The following is a 21,352-nucleotide window of genomic DNA, read 5'->3' as shown; positions in this document are numbered from 1 at the left end:
ATATATCTCCTGTTATATCCATTTCCCTTCATAGATACTCCTGACCCCCTGAGTTCCTCCACCATCTTGTTTTTTCACTCCAGATTCCAGCATCTACAGTCTCTTCTATCTCCCTCCTTCCACTGTTGATGTAAAGATGACACCAGAGCCATTGTAATAACCCTGAGGAATATGGACAGTGGAGCAGTGTGTTAAACAGGGAAAGTCAGAGGCTAATGAAACTCCTCTGGCTGGTTATATCCAAAACTCTTCTTATCTATCTTAGGAGCAAGACAGTAGATAGGGAAAGAATGATCTCCTTAGTACAAAGTGTAATCTTTGCACGCAGCCAGAGGATACGGGAAGGTCCTGAATGAATACTCCTTATCTGGATTCGCTCAGGAGAAGGGCGTGGGTGATAGTGATGGAGGGGTATGTTGATAGGATGGAGATATCAGTATTGAGGAGAACTGGTCTCCATCTGCCACATGAACTTGATCAGTGCCAATCCCAGCATCGTTGGCACGCTGCAGCTGAAGCACAAGCCACGGTCTACCAGCTGCTGTTTCTCATGTGACCTGTCCACCACCCAGACTTGGTCAGAAGTCATCACCTGGTCTGGTTAGAGCACAGTCACAGATCTACAGAGCCCTGAAACAGGTCCTGAAGCCAAACCCATCGACGCCAATCAAGTTGACTAACTGAGCTAGTCCCATCACCCGTGGTCTGCCCCATGTTCTTCTAAACCTTTCCTATCCGTGTTACTGTCCAAATACCTTTATATTATTGTAATTGTACCCACCCTACCAACGTCTCTCTCAGCTCACTTCAAACCACACATTTGCCTATGTTTGTCCCATATCCTTTTAAACTTCTCCTATCTATGTTACTCTCCAAGTATCTTTGAAATGCTGCTTTGTACCAGCCTTTGCTACTTGTTTCATGTACTCAGCACCCACTGTGTGAAAGAAGCTGTTCCCCAGGTCTCTCTCACATCCCCCGCCACCCCCTTCACTTTAAACCTGGCTCCAGCTGGCACTGGCTGCCTGTGTGTTACGGCATGTTCAAAACAACAGTTTCAGGATATGCTCACACACTTCAGCAAGCACAGAGCTGGAGGGATCATATCTAGCCTTGAATAATAAAAAAAACAAATTGTTGTTCTTTTCACAGAGGTGTGAACACTTGTGGTTTGCTGTAAAACTGGGGGTATCCTGACTGGTTGCATCATTAATAGTGAGGCAATTTGAATGTGCAGAAACATAGCAAACTGCAGAGCTTCGTGGAGTGAGTCCAGTCCATCACGGGCACATCCCTCCTCATCCACATGAGGCACTGCCTCAAGACAGCAACATCTAACGTCAATAATCCTCGCTGTGGGGGCAATGCCGTCTTTTTGCAGCTACTGTTGAGGAGAACGTACAGAAGCTTCAAGTCCCTTGCCAGCAGATTCAAGTTCCCTTCAACCATTCAGTTGTGCCTGCTTGCACAACCCGAATCACTACCTCAGTATTGGAACACTCTGACCACTTTGGACACTGTACGACAAGGGACTTTGTGTTTCCCTTTTGTTATAATTGTGTTCTTCGGATAATTTTGTACATTAATTTATGATTTTCTTGTGAACGTTGTATCTTTGATGACAGGTGCCTGCGATGCTGCTGAAAGTTTTACATTGTACTTAGAGTCATAGACAAGTACAGAACAGCAACAGGCCATTCAGCCCATCTAGTCCATGCCGAACCATTAAAACTGCCTACTCCCATTGAGCTCTACCAGGACCATAGCCCTCCATACCCCTACCATCCATGTACCTATCCAAACTTCTCTTAAATGTTGAAGTTGAGCTTGCATATACCACTTACACTCTCACGACACTCTGAGTGAAGAAGTTTCTCCTCACGTTCCCCTTAAATTTTTCACCTTTCACCCTTAACCCATGACCTCCAGTTGTAGTTCCCCCAACCTCAGTGGAAAAAGCCTGCTTGCATTTACCCTATCGATACCTCTCATAATCTTGTATACCTCTATCAAATCTTCCCTCAATCTTCAACATTCCACAAAATAAAGTCCTAACCTGTTCAATCTTTCCTGACAAGTCGTGTCCTCCAGACCCGGCAACATCCTTGTAAATTATTTCTGTGCTCTTTCAACCTTATTTCCTGCATATAACAATCGACTTGACTTTGGTTTTGAACTAAATTTACAGCGCTGATGTTAATTGTGCTACTGAGCAGGATGGAAGTACGGGGACAATGACTGTGGCCACCCCACAAGGAACTGTTCTTTCCAGCACTGTGGAATTCACGCTGGGTGCAATATGGGTGAAGAATATTTGTAGAATAGTGGCTGATTTGTTATGCTTTTCACCCTAGGCAAATGCTCTCCAGTACTGAGCCTCCTGCTGTAACCACATTGAATCCAGTATGCAAAGACCCTGGCAAAGGAAAATATATCTCCATTGTCAGAACACAGGCTCTTTCATTTGATGCAAATAGCCTTTGCACTAGCTACATCTTATTTACATTTGATGGTAAAATCGGATTGGGAAGGGGGTGGAGACGTAGGCTGGTATCTAAGTGAGTTGGAGGCAGAAGTATAGAAGCTATGGTTTCCTTTTATTCATACCAAGAACCCAATTGTAGCTGCCAAGGCTGAAACAATTGGCCTTCAAGAAGTGGCAGTGCTCTGATGGTCTGTGTAGAGATTTGTTACTTGGGCCCCTGAGGGATGAGCAAACCCTGTGTTTATATTCATCAGGAGCTTATGTGCCTGGAATGGAAGAGCTGCTGTCTCTGTTGTACCTGATCCCTCTGGACCCAGGATAGAAGAGCTGATGTCTCTATTGTACCTGATCCCCCTGGTCCCAGGATAGAAGAGCTGATGTCTCTATTGTACCTGATCCCCCTGATCCTGGGATAGAAGAGCTGCTGTCTCTATTGTACCTGATCCCCCTGGTCCCGGGATAGAAGAGCTGATGTCTCTATTGTACCTGATCCCCCTGGTCCTGGGATAGAAGAGCTGATGTCTCTATTGTACCTGCTCCCCTTGTTCCTCTGGTGACGGCAGATACGCCAGAGTCATCTTTGATGGTTGCTACAGTGTATTTTGTGAGTGATGACCAATAAATCCACTGCAGTCAGTGGAATAAAAACTGTTCAGGTGCTGGAGGGTCTGCAAACTGGAAGCTTTTTACTGGTAAATCACAGAGTGTCATAGAGTCATTGAGCACAGAAACAGGGGCTTCAACCCAACTAATGCAGTTAGACCAAGAATACCATCTCAGCTAGTCTCCTGTGCCCACATTTGGTCATATCCCTCCAAGCCTCTCTTATCCAGGTACCTGTCAAAATGCTTTTTAAATATGGTTAATGTACCTGCCTCTGATAGCTCATTCCATACTCGCAGCACACTTTGAGTTTAAAAAGTTGCCCCTACCCAGTTTTAGGTTTTATTACTGGGCTGTCAATATACAAAACCTTACATTTTGGTCATATTATATTAACCGTGAGGACTGTCCGGCATGGGTTTCTTTAGAAGCTCACTCTGTTAATAAATTTTCCATCATTTCTCTTCTTGGATCCTCACTTCCTTTATCTTTAAGTAAACTAACTGACAATTTGGTAGTTAAACATACTGTGCTTTGAGGATCTGGGTACAATTCAGAAAATATTTTTGGTTTATTGAGATTTTCTCTTTCTAGTCCCACTTTCTCTAATTATTTTTTAAACCCTCTATGACCGATCTGGTTTTTAAAGAATGGGATAGATTGGGTTTTAAATGCTTCCAGGATTTGTTTGTTGGAGGAGGTCTCTTTTTGTCTGAGCAATTGTCAGCTAAGTATAGCTTACCAAAAACCCACTTTTTTCGATATCTACAAATTAGAGACTTCCTGCGATCTCAATTATATACATTTCCTAAAAGTCCCAATAAGAACTTATTAGATGTAATTTTTAATTTGAAACCTTTTTATTATGGTTCAATATCTAATATTTATGGTAAACAACAGGAATTCTGCAGATGCTGGAAATTCAAGCAACACACATCAAAGTTGCTGGTGAACACAGCAGGCCAGGCAGCATCTCTAGGAAGCGGTACAGTCGACGTTTCAGGCCGAGACCCTTCGTCAGGACGAAGGGTCTCGGCCTGAAACGTCGACTAATATATATGGTATGTTGCTGGGAATGACAAATGCTCCTTTAGACAAAATTAAAAATCTTTGGGAATAAGCTTCACAGACTTCAATTTCTGAGGAAACTTGGAATGAAATTTTAAAACTGGTTAACACTTCATCGTTATGTGCCCTCCACTCTCTCTTACAATTTAAAGTGGTCCATAGGGCCCATGTGACCACATAGCTTATCTCGTTTTTATTCGGATATATCTCCCTTTTCTGATAGATGTAATAGTGGAGAAACTTCACTAATTCATATGTTTGGACATGTCCAAGTCTTGGGAAATACTGGAAGGAATTATTTCAAATTTTCTCCATACTTTTCAAAGTAAATTTTAAGCCTAACCCTTTGACTGCTTTATTCAGTATTGTTGGAGAAAAAAATATTATTCTGGAGACATCTGCTTTTATTTCTCTTATAGCTAGGAGGACACTCTTGCTTAAATGGAAGGATGTCGCTCCGCCTACTCACGCTCAATGGTTACGTGATGTTATGTTTAAATTTAGAGAAGATCCATTGTTCAATTTCTGAATCTAGCCAAGACTTCCACACATTGTGGGGACCATTTTTGAACTATTTACAAAATCTTTGATTTGTTGTTAAAGTACAGATGTTGGCTAATAACATATTTCACTATATGATAAGGATTTTTTCCCTTCTTTCTTTCTTTACCAAGCATCTTCGATCTTGGTAGTGGGTTTAGATTTTCTTTTCTGTATAATAATAACATTATCATATTTCAATATTATGATTTAATTTAATTTACATGAATACAGAGTAATTAAGTTGCAAGTGTGATTCAAATATGTATTGATTTTTTTTGACTTATATACTTCTTGTACTCTGTATTCTTTATGTAGAAATTAATAATAAAAATAATGAAAGAAAAGTAATGTTGCCCCTCAGGTTCCTATTAAATCTTTTCCCTCTCATCTAGAAATCTATGCTTTCCAGATCCCTGGGAAAAAGACTGTAAGCATTGACCCTTTATGAAAATGAGGGAGCTGCACAGACAGCGAGCAAGTGGGTACTATTGTATTATAACCAGGCTTATAGATGTCGTAGATAGAGGAGACAAGTGACACTGAATCTTTACCTCGCCTATGAGCCTAGAGAATAATGTACTACCACTGTAACCACACAAATTACACTGACAATCTTGCTACATTTTGGTCAGTAGTAACCCTCCCTGGGCCTGGACATTGTTGGTCGGGGGGTGGGGGTGGGGGGATGCTTTTGAGTGTCAGTGCTAGGCACAGATTCTATGGTTGGAGATGCTCACATGCAGAAATCCATCCGTGCAAGAACATTGTTTGCACATGACAAGCAGAACAGGGTAGCTCCTGATATGCCTACCTCTGCACAAGTTGCTGAAGCTGTTGAAGATGGATGGGCCTTTATCTGCCCAAAATAGTTCCCATGGCACCGTAATGGAGCTGAGATGATTCCCTCATCAGATACTATCCTCTGCATTGTGTGCCATGGGTCTGCTGCCCTTGCTTCCAATTGATATCAATGTTTCTGGGATCATGAGACCATAAACATAAGACCAGAAGTAGGCCATTCAGCCCATTCAGTCTGTTCCTCCATTCATTTGTGGCTGATTTATAATTCCCTTTCATTCCCAAATTCTTGCCTTCTCCCCATAACCTTTGACACTCTTTCTAGTGAAGAACTTATCAACCTCTGTTTTAAATGACTTGGCCTGCATCACCATCTACAGCATTGCATTCTACGGATTCACCACCACTTGCTAAAGAAATTCCTCCTCGTTCTGTCCTGAATTCTATTCTGGGGCTATGCCCTCTGGTCCTAGACTCTCCCACTATGGGAAATGTCCTCTCCACATACGCTCAATCTGGGCTTTTCAACATTCAATAGGTTTCAATGACTTCCCCCTCATTCTTATAAACTCCAGTCAGTACACCCAGAGCAATCAAGCATTCCTCACACATTAACACTGTCATTCTCCAAATCAGTCTTTAAACCACTGGACCCTCTCCAACGCCAGCATGTCCTTCCTTAGATAAGGGGCACAAAACTGTTCCCAGTAATCCAAATGAGGTCTGATATTTAGCCTTTTAAAGCCTCAGCCTTACCTCCTTGCACTTATGTTGTAGTCCTTTCCAAATAAATGCTAGCATTGCATTTGCTTTCTTTACTATTGACTCAAGTGGCAAGTTAACCTTCAGGAATCCTCCACTAGGACTTGCAAGTCCCCTTGCAGCTCTGATTTCTGAATTCACTCCCCACTTAGAAAATAATCTACACCTTTGCTCCTTCTACCAAATTGCATGACCATATGCTTTGCTACACCGTAGTCCATCTGCCATTTTTTTTTTTTACCCATTCTCTTAATCTAAGTTCTTCCACAGACTCCCTGCTTTTTCAACACTACTTGTATCTTTGTATGTCCACAGACTTGGCCACAAAGCCATCAGTTCCATCATCTAAATTATTGACAAATGATGTAAAAAGGAGTGGTCTCAACACCACTCCCCGCAGAAAACCACTAGTCACCAGCAGACAGCCAAAATAGGCCCCCTTTATTCCCATGCTTTGCCTCCTGCCAGTCAGCCAATCTTTTACCCGCACTGCGGTCTTTCCTGTAATGCATAGGCTCTTATCTTATTTAGCAGCTTTACATATGACACGTTGTTAATAGCCTTCGACCAATCCACGTAAACAATATCCACTGAATTCCAGCAGATTTGCCAGGCACGATCTCCCCTTAAGTAAACCATTCTGACTATGAACTAGATTCCAAGTACCCAGAAATTTCATCCTTAATAATGGGCTCTAAAGTCTTCTCAACCACTGAAGTCAGGCTAACTGCTCTATGACTTCCTGTCTTATGCCTCCCTTCCTTCCTAAAGAGTGGAGTGACATTTGTGATTTTCCAGTCCTCTGAAACCTTTCCGGACTCTAGTGATTCTTGAACGATCTCTACTCATGCCTCCATAATCTTCTGTCAGAACCCAGAAGTGTATTCCATCTGGTCCTGATGACCTAACCACCTTCACATCTTTTAGCTTCCCAAGCACCTTCTACTGAATAATAGAGTACACTCACTTCTGCCTCCTGACTCTCTTGAATTACTGGCACATTGCTGGTGATTTCTGCAGTGAAATCTGATGCAAAATACTTATTCAGTTCATCTGCAATTTCTCCGCTCCTCATTTCTACTTCTACAGTATAGTTTTCCAGCAGTCCGTGCCCATTCTTGTCTCTGTTTTACTCTATAGGTACCAGAAAATAATGTTTGCTATTCCCTTTTGTTAGCAGTCTTACCTACATATTTCACCCTTTCTCCCCTTTTTCAGTTGTCTTCTGTTGCCTTTAAAACTTCCCAGTGCTCTAACTTTCCACTAGTTTTTGCAATATTGTATTTTGTATCTTCTTTGGTTTTACGCTGTCCAGGTCAGCCATAGTTGTCTCATCCTCCCTTTGGACTATGTCTTCTTTGGGATGAGTTTACCCTGCATTTTCCAGCTTACTCCCAGCTACTCCTGCCATCCCTACACTACTGTCATCTTTGCTTGAGTCCCCTTCCAGTTCCTTTCTCATGCCTCTGTAGTTACCTTTGCTTAACTGTAATACTTAGCTTCTCCCTCTGAAACTGTAGTGTGAAACCTATCATATTAAATATCCTTAGGGTTCCTTTACCTTAAGCTCCTTAATTAATCACTGAAACCCATTCATACAACTGCTATCTCAAAGTCAGGAGACAAATTACACTCATGATTTAATCACACCCACTAGAATTGGGTGTGATTAGAACTAGAGGTCATGGGTTAAGGGTGAATGTGAAATGTTTAAAGGGAACATGAGGGGAGGGTTACTTCTTCACTCAAAGGAAGTTTGGATTGCCAGTGGAAGTAGAGGATGCAAGTTCAATTTCAACATTTAAGAGAAGTTTGGATAGGTACATTGATGAGAGGGGTATGGAGGGCTATGGTTTAAATGCAGTCAATAGGACTAGGCATGAAATAGATGGGCCAAAGGACCTGTTTCTGTGCTGTAGAGCTCTGTGACCCTATGACCTGCTCATGAGAAGGAATTAAACAACAAAAAGAATCTTCTCACTGTAAACTGTGAGTGAAAGGAGGGACAATAGAGAACTGCAGGGGTTGCTAAAGGACGTGTGACAAGTTCCTGACATTATTAAGAGGAAGAGCATATTCTCCCCCTGGAGAGAGGGCTGAGAGGATCTGTGTCTAATAACTCCAATAGGGTTGACCGTGACACCCCTGGTCGAAGGACCAGAATCAGAAGACACAAAGTTCCTGACTCCCCCATGTTGAGAGAGTGTAACAGACTCTCTGGGGAGATGGTGGATGCAATTCAGATTCAGAAAATAACATGTGATGATACAAATTGAGGTAAAATGAGACAAGCCATGTGGTGAATGTATCTGTGCAAAAGGCACGCAATGTCTCATCATGATCTTCAAAGCTCTCCAGCACCAGCCGTTTCCTCACCCTTTGAGTTGACTGACCAACAACACAAGTCAACATCCCCATTATAGTTCCATCAAGGAGCAACGTGAAGCAGGTGTACCTTGGTCTTTATCTCCTGTAATAAATCTGTCCCCCTGTGAGTGGGCTGGCATTGCTGCTGCTTCTTCTCTCTGAAAAGTTGCCACATAGTCGAACAGTAGAAGTAAAAACAGATTGACCTACCCTGATACTTTGCTGAGCACGGACATTGTGTACTTCCCGGGTTGACTGGAGTTCCTGAGGAGAAAGGCACCTTCCTTTCCCTACAAAGGAAAGCACGCATCACTGTGCTGACTGACACAAGGCAGATTAGTTGGTGCACCTCCTCACCGGTCTGCCCCTGGGCCTAGCTAGTCACAGCTCCAGGCAGCAGGCCCTCAAGGAAGGGTTATGCTTGAGCTGACGGCCTGACTCACTTCAGAGAACACATCCGTGCTCCGGTGTATCTGGAGAAGGAGAACAGGGTGTCCAAGGTCTCTCTGGAGACATCCTGGGACTGCTGTGCACCACAGTGGCATCCAGAACAATGATGCCACATTTTATATTGACGTCCTTTTAGTAAATGCAGAACTGAGGTTTTGTAAGTATGTTATTAAGCCTCCTTTCTATTAAAAGTATGAAGACCTGGACAAGTCAAAGGGTATCTTGGAGCATCAATTTGTGCACAAAACAATAAGCCTACTCCTGGTGTGTTTTGAGGTTTACAATGGCATACACAGCACCAGGACAAGAGCAACTAGGCTGTTGACAGCACAGGCTGAAAATAACCTTCATTTAGGGAAGCTGCAGGGGGCTCGGGGAAGTGTGAGCTGAGCTCAAAGCAATCACATGTGGAACAATACCTGACCGGGTATACAGACACAAGCAGCCGTGGCTGGCATACCCGGTCTTCAGCATCAACACTGCAGTCGTTTCTGAGAAGCTGCACTGAGTGCCACCCCCCCTCCCCCGCCCCCCCCCCCCCCACCGCCCCAGCCCAGACAGACCGAATCCTCGGGCCGAAGGTCAGCACCATGATCGCTGGAAAGCCTGTCGGGTTCTGCACAGTCCCGTGGCATCACGAGGGATGATTTACCCTGTGCAGGGCCCATGAAGGGCTCTACAGAGGGGATCTGACCTCTGGCATCCTGCCCTGGAAAGGTCAGACAGTAAACTGGGTGTCACTTGTTTCTCAAATGCTTCCCATTGTCTCGCTCCTCACCGGCTGTTCAACTCTACTGGCGCGTGGCCCGGAGAGGGACGGGGGGTAAAGGTTACCTCCTGCTTCAGAAGTTGCTCTGCTTTACTTCTTGTGATTTCTTTGTTGTACCACCTGCAACGAAGGAAGAAGGAATGAAGCTTCTGGTCACATCCCACACAATACTACCCTGCACGTCTGCCCCTATTTACACATGGTATTCCCTTAGGAAAGAGTGAGTGAGGAATTGGCTCGGCTTCTGCTCAGATAGGGGCCTGCCGTGGGAAGTGTGCCGATCCCAGAGTCAGGGCTACTGTACAGAACCTTTCACCGCTGAAGAATTCATGGCAGAGTCATGGGACTGCGGGATTCAGCCCTCTCGAGACACAGCCACAGAATCCAGACCGAGACATGGCTTGGTACTGTGGGTGTGAGCTGTTCACTTAGAGAGGCTGTACTGTGGGAGAATGTTACAGTCAGAGCGGCTGTACTGTGGGGGTATGGAACAGTCAGAGAGGCTGTACTGTGGGGGTATGGAACAGTCAGAGAGGCTGTACTGTGGGGGTATGGAACAGTCAGAGAGGCTGTACTGTAGTAGAACGTTACAGTCAGAAAGGTTGTACTGTGGGAGAACGTTACAGTCCGAGAGGCTGGGGGGAGATGGCTGAGGAAGAAACCAGGCCCAGGTGTCTGGAAGACGGGGACAAGCACAGTGTAGTGCCGGGGTACCGCCGTGCGCTGACTCTGGCCCAGTGTAATGGGCACCTCATCTGCACCAACGTACTCGTAGGTTTCCAGCTGGTTTATAGACTCCACCACGTAGTTACTGGGGATGAAACCTTCCCTCCTGCAGAACAGAACAGAACAGAAAGAGCAAGTGGTCAGTTTCGCTCAACCACTCCTCATCTTGCCATGAACACCACAGCAAACTCACCAGCCACTTGTCAGAGTGGATCATCGCACTCCCCACCCGGTGATTCCCTCCTTGATCACTTCTGATCCATTCCCCCTCAATCATCTTGTAGTCCTCCCTCCCAACCCACTGGTCCTGGACTCCTGGAATCCACTTCCCCATCTCCCCGTGAAACACTTCCCCCAACCGGACCGGTCAGCAGCAGCCGAGAGACGGGGCAGAGGTGAAACAGAGCTCACCAAAAGCAGCCTTTTCAAGATTTACACACTCTAGCACACATTTGCAGATACAAATTTACACACACACATTCCTGTACGCACTAATACAGCCACGTGCACTCTCAAACACAAGAATATCTACGGATCTGCACACATACAAAATGTGCACACGTGCAAACGATGCAAAGTCTGCCCGCTCCATCATGAGCACTTGCCTCCCCAGCATTGAGGACGTCTTCAAAAGGTCATACTTTAAAAAGGCAGCGTCCATCACCCAGGACATGCCCTCTTCTCATTGCTATCATGAGGAGGGGGTACAGGAGCTTGAAGACACACGCTCAATGTTTCAGGAAAGTTTCTTCCCTTTCATCATCAGATTTCTGAATGGACCATGCACGCATGCTTGTAACCTCTCTGTTTCCTCTTTTCCCTTTTTTGCATTACTCATTTAATTTAATTTCTATATATATATATTTCTTATTGTAATTTATAGTCTTAATTATTATGTATTGCAAGACAACAAGACAAGTTTCTTGACATATGCCAGTGATATTAAACCTAATTCCAATTCACACTCACAGCTATTCCCTATTGCTGAGCTCAGATCAACAACACTCTGTTATTTGACATAAAGGCAAAAGATGCCACAGGGAACGTAAGCTGGGAGATGCGGAAAGGCTAAGCCTTCCCGCTACAATTCAACGTGAGAACGTTGCTCCCAATGTGTTCCTGGGCATGGCACATCACCCACCCGGCCCAGGTACCACTTTCCTATGGGCTGCCCAGATGGTTTTAACCAGTCCCTCCCGAGCCCAATACCTGCTCCCCCGCCCCGCGGTTGTCCCCAACCCCAGCGCCCGAAGCACACGCACCCATGAGCGTCTCGCGCCCGCCACCAGTTGTGGTCACTGTGGTCGAGCACAAAGTACTCCTCGTCCTTGCGCAGGGGTAGGTCCTCGGGGTTCATGATCTGGTAGTCATACAGGGCCACCACCACCTTCTTGGGTACTGAGGTGGGCTGTGGAGCGGGTGCCTGTCTCATTGCCTGTGAGGGGAAGCAGGAAGCATGGCCACATTATCATCAAGTCAGTAGCACTCACTGGTTAATCATTGTCAACTAACATTACCTCATTCTCCATTAGAAATTAACCATACAAATTACCACTGAGTAGTCAGATAATAGCCAAGATATCAGTCATTTAATATCTATTTAAAAGCATTGAAGAATGAGGGGAGATTTGGTAGTGGTTTACAAAATTATGAGGAGTATAGACAGAGAAAATGCGAGTAGGCTCTTTCCACTTAGATTAGGAGAGATAAATACGAGAGGACGTGGCTTTAGGGTGAAAGGGGAGAGGTTTAGGGGGAACATTAGGGGGAACTTCTTCACTCAGAGAGTGGTGGGAGTGTGGAACGGGCTGCCATCTGACCTGGTAAATGTGGGCTCACTCTTAAGTTTTAAGAATAAATCGGATAGGTACATGGATGCGAGAGGTCTGAAGGGTTATGGACTGGGTACAGGTCAATGGGACTAGCGGAATAAAGTTTCAGCACAGTCTAGAAGGGCCGAATGGCCTGTTTTCTGTGCTGTAGTGTTCTATGGCTCTATGGTTCTATTTACTAAGATATTCATAACTACTTTCTAATAACTGTACAATTTACAGGGAGGGAGGGAGATGAGACTGGGGTTAAAGGGTCTAGTTAAGCAGGGTACACCCGATACAGGGAGCAGGAGGATGGTGGGAGGGGAGAGGAGTGCAAACCTCGCCCCAGGGGGAGCAACTCTGGCCTGTCTCCACTGTTCTCTGGAGCTGCCGGCTTCCTGCCCCACACAAGTCTTTCATGCCTCCCCTACTCCCTCCCGCTCCAGGTGCAGGGAATTTGTGGGTTCAGGGTATTGTTGATCAATGGTGCCCACTTTAGACAGGACACCATCACACACTCCCGGCTAGACCGGACGGAGCCAAACTCCCCCCACCCCGACCCGCCAGATCTTCCCAGGAGTGGGGGATGGGGGGGCGCGAGTCATCACCTCTCCTGAGTGGACTCTCCAAAACACCTAGGGTTTGGTGATTAACTCACACCTCACACCGCAGTGGCTTGGTAGTACTGAGATCTAGGGGCAGGAGCACCCCCTGAGAGAACGGTTGGAGGCTACAGACAGTGGGGAGGAGAGAGAAGGTGAGATCAGGGTGGAGAGGCAGTATGTCGGGGATACGGTGTCAGCAGAAAAGTCAAACATTAGGGGGAATCCAGAGGGTGTGTGCAGAAAGAGAATTGTAGGGAATTCCAGAGGGCAATCATTTACCTGTTCTTCCTTCGGGGTTGGTGGGAGGGGCTTCCTGGATTTACGCCGGGAGGTTCCAGATGTCTGAACTGCAAGCAAAATATCTTGGGATTACTATAATATATCTTTCCTTCCTTAAAAGACTTTCCCTCCAGTGTGAACTGTTAGCTGGGCGCAGTCCCACTGGAAGAGACCTTGGTTCTACTGAGGGAACACCACACCCTGTCACAGAGTGCAGCTCTGAGAGTTTCCTTCAATAACCTGTTACATTTAAAATCCCATTTTGCCTCTGTATAGTAGATCCCCGCACTGATAACATTAAAATCAGAGGAGTTCCCCCAGTAGTTCCTGCTCTCAACCTTGTGGGAGCATCTGTGCACAGACTGGTTCGGTGTTTCCTGTGAATGCCCTAATGTCACGGGGGGGGGCGGGGAAGGAATTCTTTCCAGAGTGGTTCCCGAGACATTGGGTTTCACCCTCTGCCCCACTTCTACAGGTTGTTGAGCAGCCTTAATCCGGCTTCAGGACACAGTGGCAGAGCAGCAGCCTCCGAGTGTTGGAGACCAGGGTTCGATGCTGCTCCTGCTCCCTCCCACATCCTATTGGTAGGTTAATTGGCTGCTGTGACTTGCCCCGAGTGGGTAGGTGAAAGGTTGAATCGGGGTGGGGGGAACTTCATGAAAATAAAACATCATGGGGGTCAGATGAGTGATAAATAGTGGACGAGAGTCGATGCAGGCTCAATGGGCCGGAGGGCCCGTTTCATGCTGTCACAGTGCAGCCTTCCCTCAGTGCCGCACTGATAGGAGAGTTTAGAGAGCGGTCAGCTAAATGTGGGCAGATGGGACAACCAGTCGGCCGTAGACACAGTGGTGCAAGTGGCCTGTTTCCACCGGTATGGTCCTGACTCCATGGATAAAACTGTGTCAATCACGGGGACAGCAGGTAAGGAGGAGGAGGCAGAACCTGCCATGATTTTGAAAAGCAGGGGACCCTTACATGCATTCATCGCTTGGATAACACAGCATCCAGGGGCGTTTTTGGCCGACTGTTGACAGCAGGACCACTCTCCCTCTATCCAAAAACATGGGTGGTACTTCTGCATGAGCTCCTGGTTGAAGCGAATCCCTGAAACCGAGACAGGGATCAATTCAGTACAAGAGGTGGCAGTCTCACCCCATCCATTCCACACCCTGACCCAAATGTAATCAAACTCCCCAGATCACACAGAACACTGTGCCTGTAACCAAAACCACAAGTCAAACACAGGTAAGACATGTACAGGAAACGGTGAGACACCGGGGGAATAGTAACAAGCAGAGAGACCTCAGGGTCTGCCCACGACTCCCTGAGAGTGGCCTCACAGGTAGATAGGGCACATGGTGTGCTTGCCTGCTCTGGTCAGAGCACAGGGCATCATTACTGGGAAGTCATGGTACTGGTTCGGCCCCACTTACTGTGCAGTTACGATCCCCACATTATAGAGAAACTGTGATTGCACTGGAAGAGAGTGCAGAGGAGATACACTGGCATGTTATCTCAAGTGGGGAGAGATATTGCACAGTCTGGGTTCGGCTTCCATGAAGTTAAAAGGGATGAGAGCTCGCCCGAGGCTGGTATATAAGACTATGAGAGGCAAGGATGGGGAGACAGTAAAGATCTTTCCCCCTGTTGTTTTTCCTTATTCCCTTTTTATGGTAAGGGTATCAAAAACAAGGAGGGATAGGTTAAGGTAAGGGAAAAGAGTATCAAAGGGATCTGAAGGGTAAGTTTTCTTTTTCACACAGAGTGGTTAGTATCTGGAACTCATTACCAGAGGAGGTGGTGGAATAGGATACAATCCCTATGCTTAAAAGACATTTTGACCGGTATTTAAATAGGTAAGACACAGAAGGGTGCAGAATTGATGTGAGCAAATGGGATTGATGTAGACAGGCAATAAAGATCAGCATGGATGTGATGGGCCAAATACCTCATTTCTGTGCTGTAAAACTATGACACACTCACTGCCTACAAATGATCCGAGAGCTTAAGAAACATTAATATTAATATTGTCATATTTTGAAAACTACACAGGTTCTTACACCCTGAGACTCATTGACCAACACCACTTGATACTTACACCCAATCACAGACCAATCCCAGCCGAAACTTCTCCCACATTCAGATCTAAACCATTAGCATTCAGTATTTGCTCAGATTTTTTTATGCTTTTTCTGATTTTCCTTCTAACTTCACTTTTTATCCTATTCCACATTTATTGTCGACATTCTAATTTGTTCCACCAACCATCAAACAGATTACCCAGTTTGACTAATATTTAGGATAAGACCTGCAATGGATTAACACCCCTAATGAACAATGAAATGCCACACTTTTTAATTCCACTTCCCAGTCCCATTCCGATATGTCAGTCCACAGCCTCCTCTACTGTCGCAATGAGGCCACACTCAGGTTGGAGGAGCAACACGTTGTATTCTGTCTGGGTAGCCTCCAACCTGATTGAATGAACATCGATTTCTCAAACTTCCGGTAATGCCCCGCCCCCTTCACTATTCTCCATCCCCATTTCCCTCTCTCACCTTATCTCCTTGGCTGCCCATCACCTCGCTCTGGTGCTCCTCCTTGGCTTCTGTCTTATTCCATCAGACTCCCCATTCTCCAGCCCTGTGTCTCTTTCACCAATCAGCTTCCCAGCTCTTTACTTCACCCCTCCCCCTCCCCCTCCCAGTTTCACCTCTCATCTTGTGTTTCTTCCTTCCCTCCCCCACCTTCTTACTCTGACTCCTCATATTTTTCTCCAGTCCTGACGAAGGGTCTCGGCCTGAAACATCAACTGTTTACTCTTTTCCATAGATGCTGCCTGGCCTGCGGAGTTCCTCCAGCATTTTGTGTGTGTTGCTGGAACTTAATCAGCCCTGGTGCTCTCAGCAATTAACACCGAGCAAACCCCAGCACAATATTGAGTTGTTAGCACCTCTGTAGTTTCAGAGAGACTGTGGCTAATATAGGTTATCAGAGAGATTAACAAAGCAAAACTATCTCTAAGATTATTAACTCACTGCTTGCTTATACAATGATGAACTCATTGTAAATGATCAGAGATTATCAAGATGCTAGTTATCACCAAGACTAACACTGTCAGTTTTAAACAAGCTAACATAAATATGGTTAATTGGAGGCGTCGATCCAGATGCCAAGAAGGCCATTCAACCCATCATGCCTGTGCTGACCTTTTTGCCCACCCACGCTGATTCAATCTGCCCACATGAGAACTGCATCCTCCTATAACCTTGGTTATTCAAGTATGTGTCTAAATGTCTCTTAAATGAAGTGATCGTGTTTGAGTTCACCACTTCCTCTGGCAACATGTTCTAGATAACAATCACTCTCTGTATCTAAAAAAATTCCTCATATCCCTTTAAAACTTCTCACACTGATGCCCTCTTGGTGTTAGCGCTCTACCATGGGGAAAAAAAAAGATTCTGACTTATCCAACCCATCCATGCCTCTTATTACCTGTCAGGTCATTCCTTAGCCTACTTCATTCGAGGGAATATGACCCCGCCTATCCACTTTACCCCAATCTCCAGTCCTCCCGTCCAAGCCATGTCCCAGTGAATCTTCTCTGTGTTCTCCCCAGAGTGCTCCCAACACAACACTTTTCCTGTCAATTGCATCGATTTAGGGGTAAGTGTTATTTTCTTATGGCTAAGGCAGAGGGGCTTGGCCAAGAGAGGAGGTGAGGAGCAACACCTTCTATTTCAACTGTGTAGCCTCTAACCTGGTCTCACAAACATCGATTTCTCAAACTTCCAGTAGCTGACTCACCACCTTCACCATTTCCCATCCCATTTCCCTCCCTCACCTTATCTCCTCACCTTCCCATCACCTTCTTCTGGTGCTTCTCTCCCTTCCCTTTCTAAATTGGTTTTCTACCCTCTCCTATTAGATTCCCCCTTCTCCAGCCGTTCATCTCTTCCACCTACCAACTTCCCAGCTCTTTACTTCACGCCCTCCCCCTTTCCCAGTTCCACCTTCCTCCCTTCCCCCGACCTTCTTATTTTGACTTCATCCCCCTTCCCTTCCGGTCCTGATGAAGAGTCTCAGCCCGAAATGTCGACTACAGGAAGGATGTGGAAACCGCAGAAAGGGTACAAAGTAGATTTACAAGGATGTTGCCTGGATTGGAGAGCATGCCTTATGAGAATAGGTTGAGTAAACTTGGCCTTTTCTCCTTGGAGCGATGGAGGATGAGAGGTGACCTGATAGAGGTGTACAAGATGATGAGAGGCATTGATCGTGTGAAAAGCCAGAGGTGTTTTCCCAGGCTGAAATGGCTAACAAGAGGGGGCACTGTTTTAAGATGCCTGGAAGTGGGTACAGTGCAAGGGGGATGTCAGAGCTAAGTTTTTCACACAGAGAATGGTGGGTTCATGGAATGCACTGCCAGTGATGCGGGTAGAGGCAGATACAATAGGGTCTTTTAAGAGACTCTTAGATAGGTACATGGAGCTTAGAAAAATAGAGGGTTATGTGATAGGGAGATTCTAGGCCGTTTCTAGAGCAGGTTACATGGTCAGCACAACATTGTGGGCTGAAGGGCCTGTAATGTGCTGTAGATTTCTATGTTCTATGAGATGATAGCTGGAAGTGATCCACCTATCTTTATACTGTGTATCTCCCCTCTATCTTTTAGTCCAGATGAAGGTCCCTGACTGTCCATTTCTCTCCACAGACACTGCCTGCCCCTCTGAGTTCCTCTAATTATTAGTGTGTTCGAGGTGCCGTTGTCAGCAAGCAAAAAAACACAAAGCTGGATCTAAGCTGACGTTTAGTGTCTGCAGGGGACGGCCACCCTGCTCTGGATTGTGACTAGAACTTCCAGCGATTCCTAAACATCCCAGCACAAGGCGAGAGGGAAAGGCTCTCCCAGTGGACGTGAATAGAAGCCTGCTAAGGGCTTTGGCCATCTAACAGTAATCGGCTGTGACCGTGCGGTGTAGTAAAGTGACATGACGTAACTGCTGCTCAGCTCCTTTATCCACTGGCTGCGCACGTCCTCGTTCTTTGCAAACACGTAGAGAGGGCCTTCGTCGTACACAATCTGCGGAAGAGGAGGTCAGACGTAAGTAAAAGCCAGAGACACCAGAGCCCCCAGACACAGGCACTCACCTCAGCTCTCAGACTCACCACAAGCTACAAGCAGATTCAGCGTCACCGGCCTGGACTCTCACCGTGCCATTCCCCACGCAGACACCACAGCCAAGACAGCCCACTAATGCATTTTCTTCCTAAGGAGGCTAATGAAATTTGGCATGTCTCCGTCAAGCCTCACCAATTTTCCTTGATGCACCACAGAAAGCATCCTATCTGGATGCAAGAACACACAAGGGATTCTGCAGATGTGGGAAATCTTGAGCAACACACTCAAAATGCTGGAGGAGCTCAGCCGTTCATTTACAGTATGGAGGGGAATGAACAGTTGGCATTTTGGGCCAAAACCTTCGTCCGGTCTGGAAAAGGTAAGGGTCAAGAACAGGTGGGAGGAAGGGGAAAGAGTACAAGCTGGCAGCTGACAGGTGAAACCAGGTAGGGAGGGAGGGGAAGAGGGATGAAGTAAGAGGCTGGGAGGTGATAGGTGGAAAAGGTAAAGGACAAAAAGAGAGAAAAGCTAATAGGAGAGGACAGTGGACAACGGAAGAAGGGGAAGGAGGAAGGGAACTACAGAGAGGTGATGGGCAGATGAAGAGAAGGGGTGAGAGTGGAACCAGACTGGGGAATGGGAAAAGAAAGCAGGGAGAGGGGAGAAATTACTGAGGGTTACTGAAATCAATGTTCATGCCATCAGATTGAAGACTACCCAGACAAAATATGAGGTACTGCTCTTCCAACCTGAGTTTGGCTGCACCGTGGCAAGTAGAGGAGGTCATGGACTAACAAGTTGAAATGGGAATGGGAAGGTGAATTAAAATGGGCATCCACTGAGAAATCCAGCCTTTTGTTGTGGACCGAGTGAAGGAGCTTGACAAAGCTACTCCCCAATCTACCCCGGGCGTCACCAGGAGCACCAAACACAGTAGACTTGCAAGTGAAGTGTCGCCTCAGCTGGAAGCAGTGTTTGGGAACCTGAGTGGTGGTGAGGGGGGAAATGCAGCTTGCAGGGAGAGGAGCCAGCAGGGAGGTCAGTCGGGAAAGACAAGTGGACGAGGGAGTCTCATGGAGAGCGATCCCTGGCGAAAGTGGAGAGTGAGGGTGGGGGAGGGAAAGATCAGCTTAGTAGTAAGATCCCATCGTAGATGGCCGAAGTTACAGAGAATTACATGCTGGTTACGAAGGCTTGTGGGGTGATAGGTAAGCTCTACCCCTGCTATGCCGGTCAGGAGGATGGAGTGAGTGGAAAATGGAGGAAATGCAGGTAAGGGCAGCAGAGGGAGGGAGACCCTGTGACGGCAGAGGAAGGGAGACCCTGTGATTTGAAGAAAGACGTCTCAGATATTCTAGAAAGAAAAGCCTCATCCTGAGACCTGATGCCGTGGAGACAGAGGAACTGAGAAAAGGGAATCGCATTTTTATGAGGGAGTACATTTTGACAGGGTGGGAAGAGGTACAGTTATCATAGCTGTGAGGGACAGGAGGTTTATAAAAGATATTGGTAGTGAGAGATGAAGTCGGAGAGATTGATAAAGGGGAGAGAGCTGCTAGTAAATTTGAGGACAGGGTGGACGTTGAAGGCACAGCTGATGAGCTTCATTTCTATGAGGTTCATTTCTATCCCCAATCCCATTCTGACATGTTAGCCTTTTCTTCTGCCACAACAAGGCCACTCTCAGAGTGGAGGAATATCACCTCAACTCTGTCCAGGTAGCCTCCAGCCTAATGGCATGAACATCGATTTCTCCAAATTCCAGGAATTTATTTCTATTTTCCCCTCCCCTTTCCTTCTTCAATTCCCCAATCTGGCCTCTTATCTCTTCTCCTCACTTGAATACCACTTCCTCGTGGTGCCCCTCCTTTTCCCCTTTCTCCCATGGTCCACTCCCCCTCCTATCTGATTCCTTCTTCTTCAGCCCTTTATCTTTTCCAACTAACACCTCCCTGCTTGTTACTTCACATCCCCCACCCTCACTCACCTGTCTTCACAATCGCCTTCTAGTTTTCATGCTTCCCACCCACCACGTTCCTACTTTGGCTTCATCCCCCTTCCTTTCCAGTACTGATGAAGAGTCTCAGCTTGTTTATTCATTTCCACAGATGCTGCCTGGCCTGCTGAGTTCCTCCAGCATTTTGTGTGCGTTGCTCTGGATTTCCGGCATCTGCAGAATCTCTTGTGTTTCTGGGCAACCCTTCCAGCTTCCATCTCTCTTCCCTGAAAGAAGGGCAACAAGCGGGTTGCTGGAGGATCTCAGAGGCTCAGGCAGCATCTGTGGACGGAATGGGCAGTCAATGTTTCCAGTTAAGTCCCTTCACCTGGACTGAAAGAATAGACCAGTCCTGATGCAGATTTTTGACATAGAACATCAACAATTCCTTTTCTCACTCAGATGCTGCTCAACCAGCCGAACGGCTGCCGATGATAGAGTCTGAAAGGAGAGGAAGGTGGAGCATGGAATGAAACAAGGGAAGTGGAATGAGTGTATGGAACGCTTGAGGGAAGGGACCCAGGGGAAGAGTGTGTGAGTGATAGGCAGATAAAGTGGGTGGAGGAGGGGAAATAAGAAGAAAGACAAAGTAGTGGGGTGTAGCGGATCTTTGAGGAATTGGGTGGATCAGGAGGAGAGAGGGAAGGCTTGAGGGTAGTTCGCTTGGATCAGTTTAGAATGGTATGTCTGTGTGTCTTCCCGTGTCTATAGGCCTGCCCTAGGCTCTCAGATTGGGTCAGGGGGCCTCTGGGTCAGCTCAGTCCAACAGAAAGGTCATCACCTTCATGACTCCCTCCCCACTCAAGCCAAGCACGTAATCCCGCTGTGGTGTCCCCTCACTGTATGGGATATCAGCTGGTGGCTCCTTGTGGTTGCACGGTCCTCCTCGTCCAACTGAGGACCCTGTGAAGACCATTCAGCCTTCCATCAGCTCATCACCTCACACATTAAACACTGCATTA

At 46.4% G+C, this 21,352-nt stretch overlaps 1 protein-coding gene across 2 annotated transcripts in view; it reads right to left on the bottom strand.

Moving 5' to 3' along the window:
- btk (Bruton agammaglobulinemia tyrosine kinase) overlaps positions 1–21,352 on the bottom strand; it is a 113,708-nt gene that overhangs the window by 41,814 nt on the left and 50,542 nt on the right. The window contains exons 4-10 of one of the 2 annotated variants that reach the window (XM_072270457.1): positions 18,274–18,355; positions 14,248–14,376; positions 13,270–13,337; positions 11,834–12,006; positions 10,615–10,677; positions 9,911–9,965; positions 8,837–8,916 (exon numbers count right to left, since the gene is read on the bottom strand). In XM_072270457.1, coding sequence (XP_072126558.1) covers positions 8,837–8,916; positions 9,911–9,965; positions 10,615–10,677; positions 11,834–12,006; positions 13,270–13,337; positions 14,248–14,376; positions 18,274–18,355 — 650 coding nt within the window. The remainder of the gene's footprint in view (positions 1–8,836; positions 8,917–9,910; positions 9,966–10,614; positions 10,678–11,833; positions 12,007–13,269; positions 13,338–14,247; positions 14,377–18,273; positions 18,356–21,352) is intronic. The other variant, XM_072270458.1, reaches the window with a different exon arrangement.

This window comes from Mobula birostris, chromosome 10 (genome assembly GCF_030028105.1).
Source record: "Mobula birostris isolate sMobBir1 chromosome 10, sMobBir1.hap1, whole genome shotgun sequence".
In the NCBI taxonomy this organism is placed as follows: domain Eukaryota; kingdom Metazoa; phylum Chordata; class Chondrichthyes; order Myliobatiformes; family Myliobatidae; genus Mobula; species Mobula birostris.
The sequence above is the reverse complement of the archived record's forward strand: the minus strand, read 5'-3'. Positions and strand labels throughout refer to the sequence as shown.